This window comes from Vipera ursinii, assembly GCF_947247035.1.
Source record: "Vipera ursinii genome assembly, chromosome: 8".
NCBI classification, from domain to species: Eukaryota; Metazoa; Chordata; class Lepidosauria; order Squamata; family Viperidae; genus Vipera; species Vipera ursinii.
Window position 1 is genome coordinate 15,673,697 of NC_139519.1, and position 18,425 is coordinate 15,692,121.

At 40.8% G+C, this 18,425-nt stretch overlaps 1 protein-coding gene across 3 annotated transcripts in view; it reads left to right on the plus strand.

The window, feature by feature from the left end:
• Positions 1 to 18,425, plus strand: part of CAMK2B (calcium/calmodulin dependent protein kinase II beta) — a 172,744-nt gene that overhangs the window by 40,021 nt on the left and 114,298 nt on the right. For all 3 annotated transcript variants that reach the window (XM_083368369.1, XM_083368367.1, XM_083368368.1), the window contains exon 2: positions 1,075 to 1,169. In XM_083368369.1, the coding sequence (XP_083224495.1) occupies positions 1,075 to 1,169 (95 nt within the window). The remainder of the gene's footprint in view (positions 1 to 1,074; positions 1,170 to 18,425) is intronic.

An 18,425-nucleotide genomic window follows, 5' to 3' on the forward strand; every position in this document is an offset into this window, starting at 1 on the left:
CTCCCTTCGTGCCCCCACCACCACAACTCACAGTGACAACAAACCCTCCATCTTGTTACACCATGTGAGCTAATTGCACAACACACCGGCCTCGCAAGTCAATACATAAAGTTATTTCCCGTTCAAGAGCCTGACAGCCCATGGATAGAAGCTGTTCTTCAGCCTGTTGGTACGGCTGGCTATACTCCTGTATCTCCTACCTAAATACATGCTGGTGGCCAAGTACCTCAATTCAGATCACATGACCATGGGGATGTAGCAACTGTCATAAGCGCAAGCACCAGTTGTAAATCACTTTTTTCAATGCCGGTGTAACTTTGAACGGTCGCTAAGGGAATGCTTTTAAGTCAAGGACTACCTGTATCATAATGCTAGTCTACCTTGGAGAAGAGAACTCAGAAAGTGAAGGCTGAGGACTTCTCTCGGTGGGCACTGACTTCTTCAGTGCTCAATCTTCCAACTTGTTCCTTGATTTATAACCACTGGCAGCCATTGGGTTAAATCACCTGTAGGCTTGCCTTTGTGCTGTATTCCACTTATCTATGGAGCCTAGAAGTGCTGTGGAATGATTTAACAGCTCTGGAGGCAGTTCAGGGATGGGTGAGACTAGCACAATGAAATTTAATTCAGAGAGAGATTCTGTTGGTGGAGATTCTTCTAATCTGATCAAAGGGCCCTACTTACATGTGGAAAGGTACATTGGGAAGCCACGAATCTCTTTGATTCCAGCTGGTTGCGACCTGAATCATAAGCTTAAGTGCTTATGACTGAATTTGCTCTTTCCTCTTTCTTCCCCATCACCTTCTCCTTGTCTGCCACATCTGTCAGGCTGTGAACATGGACTAGGGGTATTTGTAAAAGTGTGAACTAGACAGCGGGATAAAAATAGTTTAAATATCAGCATGCTAATCAAATGGGTGCAAAGCCATACTTTTCTTTTTTTTCTTTTTCTTTTCTTTCTTTCTTTCTTTTTTTTTAAAAAAGAATGGATTAGGAATTTTGCAAAGAGCACGTCCATGAAATTCTCCTGGCATGCAGTCATTAACCTCTCTCTTTTTCCCTGTCCTTCTTCAGGGGGGCTTTTTCCGTGGTGAGACGCTGTGTCAAACTTTGCACTGGACATGAATACGCAGCCAAGATTATCAACACCAAGAAGCTCTCAGCAAGAGGTAGGGCTGGTTTCCTTCTTCCCGCAAAATGGCTGGGCTTTGCATAGTTCTGCTCTAGAAGAATTCTGCGGTTTTGGTTTCCCAGAGCTGCTGCCGTGTTTAAAGAGACACACTCAACGTGTGGAACGATGAGAAAATAGATTGGTAGTTCTGGTGAACAAGGCAAAGCTGCCGGAGATAACAAGTGCAGAAATTACTGCTTATCAACAGGAGATAATGGAAAAGGCTCTCGAAGGATGAATAGCTCTTCCTGCAGTTTCTTTTCAAAAGTAGTTTGCATCCCTTTCCTTCCTCCGGTTACTAGGGAATTTTTTTTTTTGGGTCATTTTCCAACCGTCCCTTTTGCCCTTGGAGTTTTGAAATTTATGATGAGCTCAAAGGACCCAGATATTTATATTTTATAGAGTGGAATGAACTAGTTGGCAGTGGAAATTTATGGATGTCTGTGGGAATAATGAAGACAAAATGAAAGAAATTGAATTTGCTGAAGATATGGTGTGGTGAGCGATTGACCTGGGCCTTGTGACAGGAGAGCCAGGCAGCAGGTGAAGATGAGAGTCATTAAGCCATGAAGTACTAATTTTAAGACTCTCTTAAGTGGCCATGAGAGCGAAAGAATTCATTTCACCTTGTACTTGGTTCACACGTCACTTTTAGTTCTTTTCTGACAGGAAGCGGATCATACTAGATCTTCAGAATTGCACGTAATAATCTGTATTCGGAAATACAGAGATGGGGACTCAATGTCAGGGCCCAAGAACCAAGAAGGACAGAAGAATTTCTTCTGAACAGCTTCTTTTATTGTTCCTCACCGATACAGAGGGGCAGGGTGTGTGAAAACGCTGCCTGTTTTGACGGATCCCAAACTGAAATGTGAGCCGACAAAAGATGGTGGCAAAAGAGCAAAACGCTTGGGCTAGGCTGCAACAACTGAAGTGCAGTGCCCAAGTCAAGAGAAGTTGTTTCTCCCCACTATTCTGAGTCGGTTAGATTACACACAGAATACGGGCTCCACGATTTTAGGCACACTGGCAGGGGAATTCTGGAAGTTGAAATCCACACAACGTAAAGTTATTGAGGTTGAGAAATACTGGATTAGACCTGAGGAAGAATTTCTTGACAGTAAGTGCTGACCATCGAAGTGAAATATATGGCCCATGGAGGGGTTTCTTCCCCTTCACTGGAGGTTTTCAACCAGGGATTGGATAGTCCTCTTTTGGGGATGCTATAGTGAATTTTGCAGTGTTTGGGGGATTGGATTTGATGATGTCTAATCTTCCTTCCAACTCTATGATTCTGTGGTCAAATCCACAGGAGAGGAGAAAAGTTCTTTATATGAAGTAGAAGGTCCCATTGGGGCGCCTCTGTTCAGGGTAAAAAGGGTTGGATAGATAAGATGTAATGTTCTGTTTGGTTCAGCTCCTCCTCTCCAGGTTGTGGAGACATCATCATCATCTCTTTGTCCATTTCCACAGGAAGAGCTAGCATTTCCCATAATTTAATGTTCAAGCCATAATGTTCGATCCCAGAGGAAAACATGATTTTGCCTTTTAACGATGATTGCTTAAAGATAAATTCCATGCACAGCCTAGGCAGGGTAACTAACTTGCTAATTGGATTAGTAAAGTTTAGGTGCAAAGGACAGGCTGAGCTTGAGATATTGGAGTTTAGAGGGAAGCTGATTAGTGGCAGTTCTGAAGTGTTTAAAAGGAGCTCATGATTATGAGTAGATTAACTCTATGTGAGAATGATACAGGAGCTGTACAGGGCTTTGTAAGTAGTAGTTATCAAAAGGCATTTTTGGTCAGACTGCAGAATACCGTATTTTCCGGCGTATAAGACGACCCAGCGTATAAGACGACCCCCGACTTTTAAGAAGATTTTCATGGGTTAAAAAGTTGTCTTATACGCCGGAAAATACGGTAACTGTAAAAGGCTGATAGGTAAAGTATTGGAAGCAAGTATTTAAGCTAAGACACTTAAGTTAAAGTAGAAATGTGGGAATCCACAGTTAAATTTGCAATGCATTTACATCCATGTGAGCCTGTTTAGAATCAGCCAGTGTTTCATTCCTCTTATGGGAATCCGGATCTATTAAGCTCCACAGATTACATCAGACTAGACTGACAGAAATGCAGCTTTACACAAATATTTCCACACTGCCTGTAAATGGATATCTTGTACATGGGAAAGAAGAAAAGCAGTGGCTTTGCATAATATGCTAAGATATAAGGTGATTTTGATTTTGCCCAGAACAAATATATCCATTGCTGGATTTAAGCTATGGTTTGTGCCTAAGTGTTGATTGTCCAGTAAATGAATTACAGTAGCTACAAAAATTGAGGGGGAAAAAACTACTTGCAAATATAAATATGTTAATTCACAATATGAACATTTCAATTGTGCCTTAAATAAATATATATGGAATACAGGCACTTGTTTTGACATCTAGTTTGTTTCTCTAGGAAGGGAAAAGCTCTTAGAGACCAATATAGGTTTTGCATCAAGTGGGGCCCCCATATATTTTTCTGATACACAGCACACCCTCTTACCACAACTATATATTTTGTATTCAGATTCATTTTGTTAAACTCCCTGGTGCGCGTAGCTTTTAACTTGCCAGTTGGGACTCGGTTTGATCTCCTGAAGGTGCTAACTGAGTTCTTATTATAACTGTGCTTCAGTTATGTTTTAATTGTCTTTCTGTGTTTTAATCCTATAAGCTGCTTTGGGGGGAAAAAAGCAGGATGAAAATGATATATTTTTCTTAAGTGTCAAATTCTGATGGAAAAAGCTTACTGAGGAAAAAAATGGAAGTCTGGAAATTATTAGCTGTGCATTGTTTCAAAGTTAGGTTGGCCAGTTGAAAAGGGGCTAATGACGAAGATCATGTTTGACAGCTTCACCTATAAGTTTGCTTTTTTAAAAAAAAAAGTGTCTTATTTTTGTCCTTGTGAGCGCCTGGATTTATTCAGTATAGATTAGTAAATAGTAGCCGGGTGAATGAATAATCTGAGCATCCATAAAATTTATTTAATTTATATGCCATCACATTATCCAGAGTGACTGACTTACAATTACAAAAATTACAAAAATTCACAAAAAGAAGCGGATGAATTTAATGAAGTTTGTTTCTATTTGAGTGAGCGTTAAATAAAACATCTAAGGACAAAATGCAAGGATGAATTTTCTCATGATTTCAAGAGCTAATCATAGACCAACTTTTTGGTCTATTACTATAAGGAATTGAATTTAAAAAGAAAAAGAAAAAACCCTAACTTTAACCATAGCTTTTACACAGATCGACTGGGTTCACATGTTATATCACTCTGTAACCTGATTTGAGTTAGTCATTACAGCTTGGAATGTGCCAGCCAAATATATAGCTTCTTCGGTTTACTTTATACCATTACCAATACCATTGTTTATACAGTAAACTAATAAAGTTCAACAAGGTGTACATTGTTATTTCCATAATCTCACTGGGAAATTTGCTAATCAGACTCTTCCCTCCCTCCCATCACCCTCTCTGCTCTTTAAATTTCCAATTTTTTATTATTTTTTTAATCCCATTTATATCCCGCCCTTCTCCGAAGACTCAGGGCGGCTTACAATCTAAGCACAAACCAATGTGCTTAGCAATAGCCTTCATTCTATGTCTATGCCTGCTTATTAGGGCTTTCGCCCCCTCCCAAGCGGCATTATTACAAAGTCAGCTTAATTGCCCCCAACAATCTGGGTCCTCATTTTACCTACCTCGGAAGGATGGAAGGCTGAGTCAACCTTGAGCCTGGTGGGACGCGAACCTGCACTAATTGCAGGCAGCTGGTGTTACTTAAGGAGGCATTAGCCCACTGCTCCACCAAGGCTCTTGGTGAGCCAATTGAGTTTATCAACCAGATAAGAAACCGCAGAATCTCCTTAGAGCCTCATTCCTTTTCTTTTCTTTTCTCTTTTGATGAGGGATTCCAAATTCTGGATCTTCAAAGGGAACAGGGGAGTAGGCAGTGGAAATTAGCAAGTTGTGTCAAGTTTTGCCTCTCTTCTTTAGAAAAAATATATGAAAAGTGGTAGCTTGTGCATGATTTCAGTGACTTGGGCATGGCGGTTTCCTTTTTTAATTATTTTTTCCAATCCCTTCCCTATGTAACCCACATAGCTGCATCCTCCACATACTTTCTCAGACATAAATATATTAGTTTTTGAGACAATCTCTGTGTGTAAGTTCAAAGAAGCTTTGCAAGATGAGAAATGACAGAGCTTGCAGAATACAAAGTACCTCTGGAGCTGCCAAGTCTGGGCAAGCAATAAAGGAGGGATATCCCCAGCATGTTATCCACCTCCTCCTTTGCCCTCTCCTTTATATTTGCTGAGCATTTTCTTGGAATTAGGAAAGTATGACAGGGAAAAATAAGGGGGAAAAGAGACCATATGAAGATGAATAATTATATGAGGAGCGTCTGGCTACGTCGCCTTTCCCTCTGAAAGAAAGCATTGCAAATCTGGGGATAGTCCTAGATCAGAGGTGGGCAACTATGGTAAATTTAAGACCTGTGGACTTCATGCTGGCTCAGGAATTCTGGGATTTGAAATCCATGGGACGTAAAGTTTAATGAAAAGAACTAGGGTTGACATGATAGCAGCTTTCCAATATCTCAGGGGCTGCCCCAAAGAAGAGGGAGTCAAACTATTCTCCAAAGCACCTGAAGGCAGGACAAGAAGCAACAGATGGAAAGTAGCCAAGGAACTAAGGAGGAATTTCCTGACAGTGAGAATAATTAATCAGTGGAATGACTTGCCTCCAGAAGTTGTGGGTGCTCCAACACTGGAGGCTTTTAAAAAAAGATTGGACAACCATTTGTCTGAAATGGTATAGGGTTTCCTGCCTGAGCAGGGGGTTGGACTAGAAGACCTTCAAGGTCCCTGCCAACTCTGTTATTCTGTTACAGGTCCATTGTTATCCCTGGACACTCAGTTGATTTTTTTGTAACCAGGAGAAACCATTCTTGGCTGAGGCTAATACATCAACTGCTCTCTTTCTGGATAGGATAGCATGATTGTGGTGATTCATCATAGGTAACCTCAAGATTGGATGACTGTAACACCGTGTTTCTCAACCTTATCATGGTTGCTGACTCGGGAATTCTGGGAGTTGAAGTCCACACATCTTAAAGTTAACAAGGTTGAGTAACACTGTTGTGATGCAGTCCTTTCCTGTTAGAAGAAGTCGGAATGTTACAAAATGCGACTGCATTATTACCTTGGCTTTCAGACTTCTGCCATTTAGATTCAAGGCATTGATGTCAGGCTGCCATTCCCTAAATAACTCAAGCCCACATTGTATTGAAATATGTCTGCAGGGATAGCTTTTTCCTAAGCATCCCTGATCTCGGGAGAAATCTTATCATTGGAGAGAGATTTTACATGTCCTCACTTGCAAACTGGCCACTCGATGGTGATACAGAGATGGGTCTTCTCTGCAGTGACATCTGTGCTGTGTGGAATGACTTCCCATCTGGTTTGTGTCACCATGGATGGTGACGGGAGTTGCTTAAAAACCCACCTATTAATGCCAATTTTCACCGGCCTCTCCTTCTTCTTCCCAGTTATTGTTTTGATCTTGTTCTATTCTGTTCCTCCCCACCCCCACCGTCCGCCTCTTTTATTCTGTTTTGGAATAACTTTATAGCTATTGTAAATCACACTAATGAGAAGCTACCTAGAAAGCTTTTAATAAATAAATAAACCTCAGCTCTTCTTTAAATAAATAAACCTCAGCTCTTCTATAAATGTTGATTGCACAGTTAAAAGCCTTGTTTGGTATGTCCTAAATAAATTCTTGGGTACAAGTTAAATTATCCTCCACGAGTAAAGAATATTTCCTCTCCATTGAACTATTGTATGAATTTTTACCCTAAATTCTTTTCTTTTTCTGAAACTTGGGCTTAAAATGTTTCAAGAAAATTTTATTTTTTTATTTACCACATTTCTGCACCCCCACCCCCCACCCCGCTCTCTCTGAAAGAGGGGCTCCGTTGATTTCGTTCATTGTATGGCTTGGCAGGAAAGCCAGGTATATAACGTGAAAGCTTTTGAAAGGAAATGCAATGTTCTAGCAAACTCTTTCGAAACAGCAAGTGGGATCATACTGCTAATTAAAGGCCAATTAGCAAGTTTATTGATTCTCTTCAAAACTGTTGTGGAAGAAACTGATACAATGCTCAGGCAATTTAAAATGTACACAAAGAACACACAATTTATAACAAGAACACACACTTTATATATTGTTATATAATAATATATAACAAGGTCCAGGAAAAAACCTCCAGTATTGGAACAAACCACAACTTCTGAAGGCAAGTCGTTCCACTGGTCAATTGTTTTCACTGTCAGGAAATTTCTCCTCAGTTCTAGGTTGCTTCTCTCCTTGATTAGTTTCTATCCATTGTTTCTTGTCCTGCCTTCAGGTGCTTCATCAGCCAGTCAATCTTTATTTCAGTTAATGATCATGCAGATCATCCTTTTTATCATTTTTGAGTCCTGCATACTGCATACTGTCATTCTTGTCTGCAGTAAAATAGCTAATCTACTCTTATCACTACCGTGGAAGGCTTCTTGCTGATTAAGCCAATTCCTAAACAAGGGGGTTGGTGACTGAAAAGCAGAAGCTTTTAGTCATGCCTGTGTGAAGCCTAATGCAGAAATGAGTATTTTTCAAGATTTTAAATAGGAACTTTCATACGGATGCTTTTTTTCTCTTAAGATTTGAATGCTCAGCTTGTTTTTCTCAATCCAGGTCTTACATTTATTTATTTATTTATTTATTTATTTATTTGTTTGTTTGTTTGTTTGTTTGTTTGTTTTTATATACCGCCCTTCTCCCGAGGGACTCGGGGGGGTGTACAGAGGAAGGTAGGTATACAATTAAACAATAGTAAAAACAAATGAAACCCCAAGAGCTATCATGCCAGGCCGGACTGCTGGAACAAGTAAGTTTTTAAGTCACACCGGAAGCTGCGAAGGTCGGGGCCCATCCGGATTTCGGTAGGCAGGCAGTTCCAGAGGGTTGGCGCACCCACTGAGAATGCCCTCCCCCTGGGGGCCACCAGCCGGCATTCTTTGACCGGTGGCACCCTGAGGAGACCCTCTCTGTGGGAGCGCACAGGACGGAGGGGTGTTGACGTTGGCAGAAGGTGCTCCCGTAGGTAATCCGGACCCATGCCATGTAGGGCTTTGTATGTCATCATTAGCACCTTGAATTTCACTCGGAAGGCAACCGGAAGCCAGTGCAGCTCACGGAGGAGAGGTGTGATATGGGAGTATTGGGAGGCCCCCAAAAGTGTTCGTGCAGCTGCACTCTGCACCAGTTGAAGCTTCTGAGTGGCTCTCAAGGGCAGCCCCATGTAGAGAGCGTTACAGTAGTCAAGGCGAGAGGTCACAAGTGCATGGGTGACTGTACGTAAGGCATCCAGGTCCAGATAAGGTCGTAGTTGGCGCACCAGTCAAACCCGAGTGAAGGCCCCCCTGGTCACAGCTCCTATGTGCTCTTCCAAGGATAGCTGTGAGTCTAGGAGGACACCCAGGTTGCGGGCCCTATCAACAGGGGGTAATAACATGCTAAAAGTTCAGAGGCCTTTCTAACCCAGTTTTACACATCCTCTCACAATTACACCTTGAAAGATATTATTTGAAACTCTTCCTCTCTACCTTTATTTGAATTTGGAGAACACTTTCCCCTGCTTGATTTTTATGAAAAATCAGAACGATTTTGTTCAATTAATATTTTATTATTCCTTTTTCCTGCTTCTGATTCCATTACAAATGCAAGTCCGTGGGATGAGAACTGGCTACACTCCTGTTGTTCCAACTTAGCACAGAAAAGTAGACATGTTAGGTGACTGTATGTAGTAATAATAATAAACTCTGTTATGGCTTACGCTCAAGAAATCATTGGAAGCAGCATCAACGTTTAGTAATGTCCAGATCTCATTCCTGCTTTTATAGAGGTTATAATCTTGTAATATAACCTCTATATAAACATCCAATCAGAAGGTGAGTTGAACTGAAATATGGCAGAAGTTGATTGTAGAATAAATTTAACAGTAATATATCTTTTCACTATATATATATGTGTGTGTGTGTGTGTGTGTGTGTGTGTCTGTGTGTGTATGTATATGTGTGTGTGTGTGTGTGTATATATATATATATATATATATATATATATATATATATATATATATATATATATATATATATATATAAGGGATGCGGTGGCTCAGTGGGTTAGGACGCTGAGCTTGTCGATCAGAAGGTCGGCAGTTTGGCGGGTCGAATCCCGAGTGCCGCATAACAGAGTGAGCGCCTGTTACTCGTCCCAGCTTCTGCCAACCTAGCAGTTCGAAAGCACGTAAAAATGCAAGTAGAAAAATAGGGACCACTCCGGTGGGAAGGTAACAGCGTTCCGTGCGCCTCTGGCGTCTAGTCATGCCGGCCACATGACCACGGAGACGTCCTCGGACAAGCGCTGGCTCTTCGGCTTTGAAACGGAGATGAGCACCGGCCCCTAGAGTCGGAAACGACTAGCACGCATGTGCGGGGGAACCTTTACCTTTACATATATATATATATATATATATATATATATATATATATATATATATATATATATATATATATATATATATATATATATATATATATATATATATATATATATTAATGAGAAGCTTCAGGACAAAGGTTCCTGCAGGGTACAAGAGGAGATTACCTATGTTTCATTGTAGTTTTCTAAATATATGCCAGACTGGTTTCTTCTCATATTATAGTAACCACCAATTATAGTTAATGTGCTGCGTGCATCGGGCTAATTGATCATACATAATAAGATAAAACAAGCACCTGCTTAGCAGAATACTCGAAATAATCTGAACTATGAGTTTTGTTTTGGTTTGTCCATGTTTATTATTTATATGTATTTTTTTTTGAGAGGCATTATAGCTTATGTACCAAAGAGTCTTGATTCAGTTGCTTGCAAAATGCCAAAGACCCCCCCCCCCGAATTAAAGATTTGATCTGCAAAGATAAAAAATACTACATGGCAGGAAAAGGGATTACTTTTTTTTTTTGCCCAAAGTTTTGCAATTCAGATACGGTAGCTTTGATTTGAATTACTGGTTAGGACTAGAGAGAGAAGCCTTTAGTTGAGCTATTGTGTTTCCCCCCAAATAAGACCCAACTGAAAAATAAGCCTTATCGTGATTTTTCAGGATGATCGTAATATAAATCCCACCCCCAAAATAAGCCCCAGTTAAGATCGTCAGCCAGGCAGACTCATTTAGTACCTAATCGAAAAATAAACCCTAATGCCTCTTTTGGAGCAAAAATCAATATAAGACACGGTCTTATTTTCAGGGAAACATGGTAGTATTCTGAGCAGTTGCGTGGCTGACACCCCATCAATATCACAGCTGCTGCTCTCATTTCCCATTTGCACAATTTAAAATACTGGCGATTTCCTCGAAAATCATAGAAGATGCTGAGTTCTAGTCCTGCTTTAGGCACGAAAGCTGGCTGGCTGACTTTGGGCCTGTCACTCTTAAGCCCAATCCACCTCACATGGTTCTTGTAATGAAAGTGGGATAAAAATAAAATCCTGAATAGTTCAGGAATTGGATCTTTAAAGGATCATTATTCCCCTCTGTAAGACTTCCCTTTCTTAGTTAGAACTAGAGAGAGAAGCTTTTGTTTGGCTGTACCTCATAGAAGGACTTAGCAATAGCACTTATACGCCGCTTCACAGTGCTTTACAGCCCACTCTAAGCGGTTTATAGAGTCAGCCTATTGCCGTCAACAATCGGGGTCCTCATTTTACTGACCTCGGAAGGATGGAAGGCTGAGTCAGCCTTGAGCCGGTCAGGATCGAACTGCTGGCAATGAGCAGAGTTTGCCTGCAATATTGCATTCTAACCATGGCAATGCCACGGCTAATGTAATGCAGACCCAGTTTTCTTTAAAAATCTGGGGATTCTAGTTCTAATATATTGGTGGTTGCGCATATCAAGGTTAGGAAACGCTTGCTCTAAGTTTATGCTGACCCTAACCATTAGAGATTTTGTGCAGATCTAAATAGGAATTCAAATAATTTATGGGATTTAGCTATACAAAAGACCTATGACTCAGACTGTTATTTACTCCCCCTTTAGTTTTGTTATATAAAAGAGCCACATCATTTTGAGAGTTATTTTCATGAGTTGCCATTATGTTCATTGGGGTGTTTATCACCCTCAGGTTTGAAAGGCTTCTTAATAGTTACCTAGCCATGGTTTGCCTGTGGATGTATGTCCATGTGAGCCTGTGATTCACAACAAGTGGAAGATTTCTGGTTTATGTTGTATTCTTGTGGATATATCATGTTGACCTGTCTTCTCGCTATTAAATACAGGGTGGAAAATCTGATACAGATTGAGTCACCACATATGAGCAATTATCAGCCACTTTGCAAGAATGGTTTTTAAAAAATCTAAAAACCTGCTTGCGTCAGACAGAAATAGTGGTGGGCTAGAAGAAATTTCAATGTTTTTTTTTAAAAAAGGTTTTGGAGAATTGGATGCTGTAACACAGAATGAGCATTTTGTAAATGAATAGATGGTTTTTTCTTAAAAAAAAAATTATTTAGCATTCTCCAGCATCACTTTGCAGGTTTAACTGTCGGAATTTTTGCTTTCCGAAACCTGACAGATGTTTAAATAAGAATCTTAATTTCACTCACCCTCCATTCCTCCCTTTGTCATCAAACCTTAACTTGATACCTCCGCTTTTTTTTTTTTTTTACTAACACTTCAGATTTCATTTGGGACTTTGAAAAGTGTTCATAATTGGTTGATTCTAGAATCACAGTCTCTTTACCTGCTGCAAGCTGTGTGAAATCAGAAGGTGGCTGAATTAAAGGAGTTTTTCACAGTTCAAAGGGGGCGGGAATAAGTTCAGCTCAGAAGCAGAAGCCAAGCATAGCAATAATCAAAATCATGTGTGGATCCAACCAAGCGTAAGACCTAGTCTTTCAGCTAAAGGGTTTTCCTTCCTCTGAATATTGATATAGTGCATTGAATCTGAGAGAGAAAAGAGGTAAACGTGTCTTGGAAATACCAGTGTTCACCGGTCCTTTAGAAAGGGCTACTTTTGAATAGAATGCAACTGGGCACCCACGTGCACGCTCACTCTTAGTATGGTGGGGAAAAGAGTTGTCTTCTTCTGCTTCTGTAAGCCAGGGGAGAACATGCTTTGGATGGTCAAAGAGAATGAGGGTCTATGGTGGTGGGTGAGAGGGTGATGCAACATGTTTGGAGGGCACCCCCCCCCCAAGCATGTAAGTAGAGCCTGAAATTTCTCAGTCTGAATATAAACAAGCTGGTGCACTTCTGGAGCATAAGGGAAGATCTTCCTCCTCCTCCTCCTCCTCCTCCCATCCTCTCTTCACTGTTTTAAGACTTTAAATGCAGTTCTCAGGTTTCCTGGCTAATAGCAATAGCACTTAAACTTATATACCGCTTCACGGTGCTTTACAGCCCCCCTCTAAGCGTTTTACAGAGTCAGCATATTGCACCCAACAATCCGGGTCCTCATTTTACTCACCTTACAGTTCAGTTCAGGTTAATTCAAACTAAAGACATAACCCAGACAACTTTGAACCCGCTCCAGTCCTTTTCATTTTAGCAGGAGACTATGTTTCTTAAGCACGTGCTGTCTGTATGTTTTTTTATTGGAAGTGTTATTTAGAGATCTGTCCATTTCCATTTCTCCCTGTTTACTCCCCATTTTTCCTTCCTCCAATTCATTTTATTTACGTGTTAGTTTGCAGTGTGCAAATAAGGCTCCTGAAAACACAGGTGGCTTATTGCATTTCCCATAATGTATTGCAGTTTTCCTTCATCTCCTTCGTTTTGTATGCTTAGAGAGGGCTGAAAAGCACTACAAAGCGGTATATAAGTCTAAATGTTGTGGCTATTGCTATGTTTCACTAATAGTTTAGTTTAGTTTTCCCCTGATAGGCACATATACAATTTTTTTTAAAAAACAAAAAATGAACAACCACATCACAAAATTCTTTTTTGAATTGTGTCTTCATGTACATGTTTTGGATTACCAAGAGTGAATTCTAATGCAAACCTGATCAATTTTCTACTCTGTTTTAGCATTAAGGGAAGACATTGATGCTTTTTCGTTCAATATGTATAAATGTGTGCTTCTGTCCGTGTGTGTTTGGGAATTACTTTCTCTAAGGACAGATGTCCTTCCAAATCCAGTGTTCCAGATCTCTCTAACATGAGAGAATTTTTTTTTAAAGCCTTTCTACCCTTCCAATCTGGCAGCTTTTGATCAGTAGGGTTTAATTATTGGCCATTCCACAGTCAGATCACTCCACTTGGGCAATAAGATTGATTTGTAAATGCGTAGTGTGCCACAGCAACCTTGTTCTCTTTGTAAAACCTTTGGATAACTTCATATTGGTGCAGATGCAGCTCAATGCAACAGATTGGCCCCAATCCAAGATGATTGATCTCCCTACATAGTTTATAAGAACATAGCTTTGGCCATGAATATATTAACTTCTAGGATGGTGTTGGAATCACTGATTTAATTACAGTACATCTCTGTCCTTAACTCCTTGTTGACAAGCTTAGGAGACAAGCTATTTTAAAGCGAATGTGTCTGAGCAGAAGACTTGTGCTTTTCCATTGGGGTAAAACATTTGGTTCTTTGTCTTCTTCAATGACCTTTCAAAAGAGGCTGATTTTGTCACAGCAAAGGGTACTCAGCTGCTTCATGATTAAGAATTTTCTTCTAGGACTGCCGCTTTCTTGTACAAAAACTGTGTGCACACATCTGATGCGCACTACACAATGTACCCAAGAGTGGGGAACACAAACACAAATGGCTACTTTGAAAGAGAAAGAAATGATTTGATTATTTAGCTATATAGAATGTGTACATGGTTCCCCATATCAATTTATTGACAATAATTTGTACACACGCATAGGCATATATGTACATACACACACACTCAAACATATACTTTCTTAAAAAGCAGCTTCTGGAAAGACATAACTCAGTGGGAGAACATTGCATGGAGATTGTTGATAAGTAAACAATACACCCACCCACATGCATAAATGAACATGTGTGCATACCCATGTTCCCACACATGTATATACTTTAAAAGCAGCTTCTGGACTAACTTAGTGGAAGAACTAAGAACTGGCACATCCAGTTAAAATTTTTAGATCATGGCTGTTGGAAAAGAGTTCCACTAGGAACCATGAAGATCATGTGTCAGTTGGCATAGACAGAAACTGAACAAGATGGAGCATTGGGCCTAAGAGTCAGAGTCACCTGAATTGTGAGATGGACAGCAAATAAATCTGATGAATAAAAAATAAATAAAACCAAAATAGACAACTAGGTAGCATCAAAGAAATTCAGTTAACAGGACTGAGGACATAGGTGGTCAAGAGAGTAGTACAAAGTGAATAGGGCAGCAGCAAAAAAATATGGCATTCAGGATGGGTTTCTCCATTTTCAGCTGCAATTTTGGGAATGTTATAGACATTATCCTTTATTAGTCTCAGCTATGTTGGGTTGGGTTGAGAGGCTACCAGAAATTCCCATGGTTGATAGATTAGACTGGGAAGTCAAAAGTCTTTTGGAAGAAGCAATCCCTTTGGTACTGCTGCCAAGAAAACTACATGGATGTGTTCATGAAATCAGCAGAAGTCAAGCTTGGCTGGAAAAAGAGATTAACTTTATCTCTTGTGCCTGTTGTAAGACTTTCAGCAGTCATATCCAGAAAGCCACCAAAAGATTGGATTGTGGGATTGCCTGGAAGAATAAGTAAAGAAACAAAAAAGATGGCTGCAAGGTGATGATAGACCCATAGAGGGGGAGTCTCACCTTGAAGGAAATGTGCTGCCCTACAAAAAGGTAGAGCCAGCACCACATACAAAGAAGGTGTGTTTAGGTGGGGTGTTAGTAGCAACTGTGGGGCAAGAACTGACCATCAAACTACCTGCCAGTTATTTTACTGAGAGCAAAGCAATACCTGGGCAATTTTAAAAGTGAGAAGCATTAGGTGTTAAGAGACTAACACTTGCTAGTTTCTCTATAGACCTCTCTGCATCTGGAATTTAACTGCTTCCTTTATGATATTTGGTTTCTATGTATTAATGATCTTGCATTTGCAGCATGCTCAGAGGTGTCTAATGAGCACGCCTGCAGCGCATCGCTGTGTGTGCAGCTTTTATCTGTTGCCCAAAGTAAAGGCACTTTGGGGGCTGTTCATCTCACACGCTACCACAGCTTCCTTACCCCACGTTAAACGGCTTCTTTCCTTTGAATGTCTGAACGTCTGTGGGGTGTTTCCATGGAGACATGTTCTAGCTGAATGGATGACCCTCTCCTGCTGTTTCCATCTTCCATCCATTTGGTCTCACTTCCATTGTATCTTTGCTTTCCTTGGCAGCCCTTTTCGCCTTGACCTCAGGAGTGGTGGATGAGGTCAAGGACAGTTGTTGCTGGCTTCCCATCAGTTCTGTATTTTGAGCAGCAGCTGTTAAAATCATACTGTTTCTGCAAAGGTTTGGCCCTGATGAGCATCAAGTACATGAAGGAGGTCAGGATTTTGTTTACAGTTTAGGCCTATTTTGGCAGGGGGTGGGCATGATACCACATTCCAGTGCAAGTAATCAGATTTATTTTCCTATAGTATTACTTTGTTGACAACATACTATGTTCATTTTAAACCACACTCAATCAACGAGTCTCATCGTGCATCTCATTTAAGGGCACAATCCTGTCCCTCAGGAAACAGATTTTTAAAAAATGAGCAAAGCATAGCACAAAAGGAAAGTGAGAGAAGAAGGGAAAAGGAAATAAAACAATTGCAATCATCATTTATTAACAATAACTGTCAAGCACTTCTTAAAAGGTGCAATTGGCATAAAAACATCTGGGGAGGAGGAGGAAAATTGTCTTTTTTCGGGAAATCAGTCTTGCATAATGGACCTCAGGGCTGAGAAGGAGGATAACAGTTTTCCAAACATTATAAGTTCAGAATATCTTTATGTATCAGGAAAACAGGCAACTGCCTCCCCCCCTCCCCGCATCAGCAGATGGTTTGAAAAAAAGATCAAGGAATGTCTTAATAGCGCAGTGGTTAGAATGCAGTACTAATGCCCACTTCCAGGAGTTCGATCCTGACCATCTCAAAGTTGACTCGGCCTTCCATCCTTCCGAGGTCAGTAAAATAAGGACCAGGATTGTTGGGGGGGGGCAACAGGCTGTCTCTGTAAACCGCTTAGAGAGGGGCTGTAAAGCACTGTGAAGTGGTATATAAGTCTTAAGTGCTATTTCTATAGTCTAGTCTAGTCTAGTCTAGTCTATCTATCTATCTATCTATCTATCTATCTATCTATCTATCTATCTATCTATCTATCTATCTATCTATCTATCTATCTGAATCTAAAGGAGGATCCAGATTGTTGGAGGGCCAGCAGGCTGACTTTGTAAACCGCTTAGAGAGGTTTATAAGTGCTATTGCTATAGTCTAGTCTAGTCTAGTCTAATCTAATCTAATCCTATCTATCTATCTATCTATCTATCTATCTATCTATCTATCTATCTATCTATCTATCTATCTATATCTAAGGGAGGACCCAGATTGTTGGAGGGCCAGCAGGCTGACTCTGTAAACCGCTTAGAGAGGGCTGGAAAGCACCATCAAGCGGTATATAAGTCTTAAGTGCTGTTGCTATTGTTCTCTCTTGCCTAAAGATCTTTAGTGATGAATGGGGTGTAATGTAATGTTTACTGCTAATCCCCTCTTTTAAATAAACGTGGTTAACAAGATTCAGTGAGAATCTAGCTTCCTTGGGGATAAGGAGCTTGACCTCCTGCCTCTTCATTTCCCTGCGCAGAGGCTGTCTGGGGAAGGCTGAAGGAGAAGAGATTCCCACCCAAGTAGTAACAGGGCCTCGCTTCCTTTGTCTTCCTTCCAGTTTTATCTCCTCATTAATTGACAATAGGTAGTTGTGCAGCATAGTCTTTCAAATACACTTCCATGCTCCCCGGTAAAGGGCCTTCTCCTTGCCACCAATCTTGGGATCTTCTCAGTCTCAAAGACAACTTTCATGGAAGCCAGCAAGGTGGATACGTCGGACAGGGAGTCTCCACCAGGTTTTCCAAGGCTCTGGTGACATTGGTCCATAGTAGCACCCTAAGTCTTCGTTTTGCTTCTCAAGGAAAAAAAAAAGGTCATTTAGATGCTGATAGTGATGAGGAGCGAGGAGGAGGTGGGGGCTGATGATAGTAATGATAGCGAGACACTTACGCTTGATCTGTTACAGAGATGGTTTTGCTCTTCCCCTTCTCTCCCCCCCCTCTTTCTCCCTGCTTCCCCTCCTTGCTCAGTTCCCCACCCTCCTGTATTCAGAGCAAAAAGTCCCTCCTCTGGCTCTGCTGCTGTGCTAATCAGTGTCCTGGGTGGGCATGATGGGATTAGCATACAGCTGGGTTAATAGAGGACATTTTGAGCCACTGCAATGCAGGTAGATTGGAGCATGCTCAATCGCATGCTCCACTCCTCTGCCAGTGAGAACACAGCTTTGCACATTTGACTGACAGCACCCAGCCTAGGCAGACTTACCATGCTTGGCCTATGCTCAGCTGCTTTGGAGCTTGACCTGTATGCTCCCGAGCCTTTAATTTGTCTATGCTGCTGAGAAGTTCCTTGGACCAGCACCAGATTCTTTTTCCGGCTCGGTTTTTCTCCTGATGAAAGATAGTAGAGGGGTGAGAGGGACAAAACAATTCAAAGCAACAGCAGCTTAGCATTTCTTCTCCTTCTTCTTACTTGCTTGCCAACCATACGAGAAGAAAGGAAGGCCTTCTTGCTGTGACTCCATCTCCCTTGAGCAATTGCGGGACGTACTGAGCAAGTCAATCAGTCAGTCAGTCAGCCTTCTGTTATGCAAAGACAATTAGAATAATAATGAATGAATAGGCTGCCCTTCCTTCCTTCCTTCCTTCCTTCCTTCCTTCCTTCCTTCCTTCCTTCCATCCATCCATCCGTAAAATGAATACATCAAAGAGCCTTTAAAGGTTTACTCACATTATGTCACCTTTCTTATACCAAGAAATACCGAGATAATTCCTACTAGATTATATTTGCCAACATAGTTGAAAAATCAAATATTATTTTTTAAA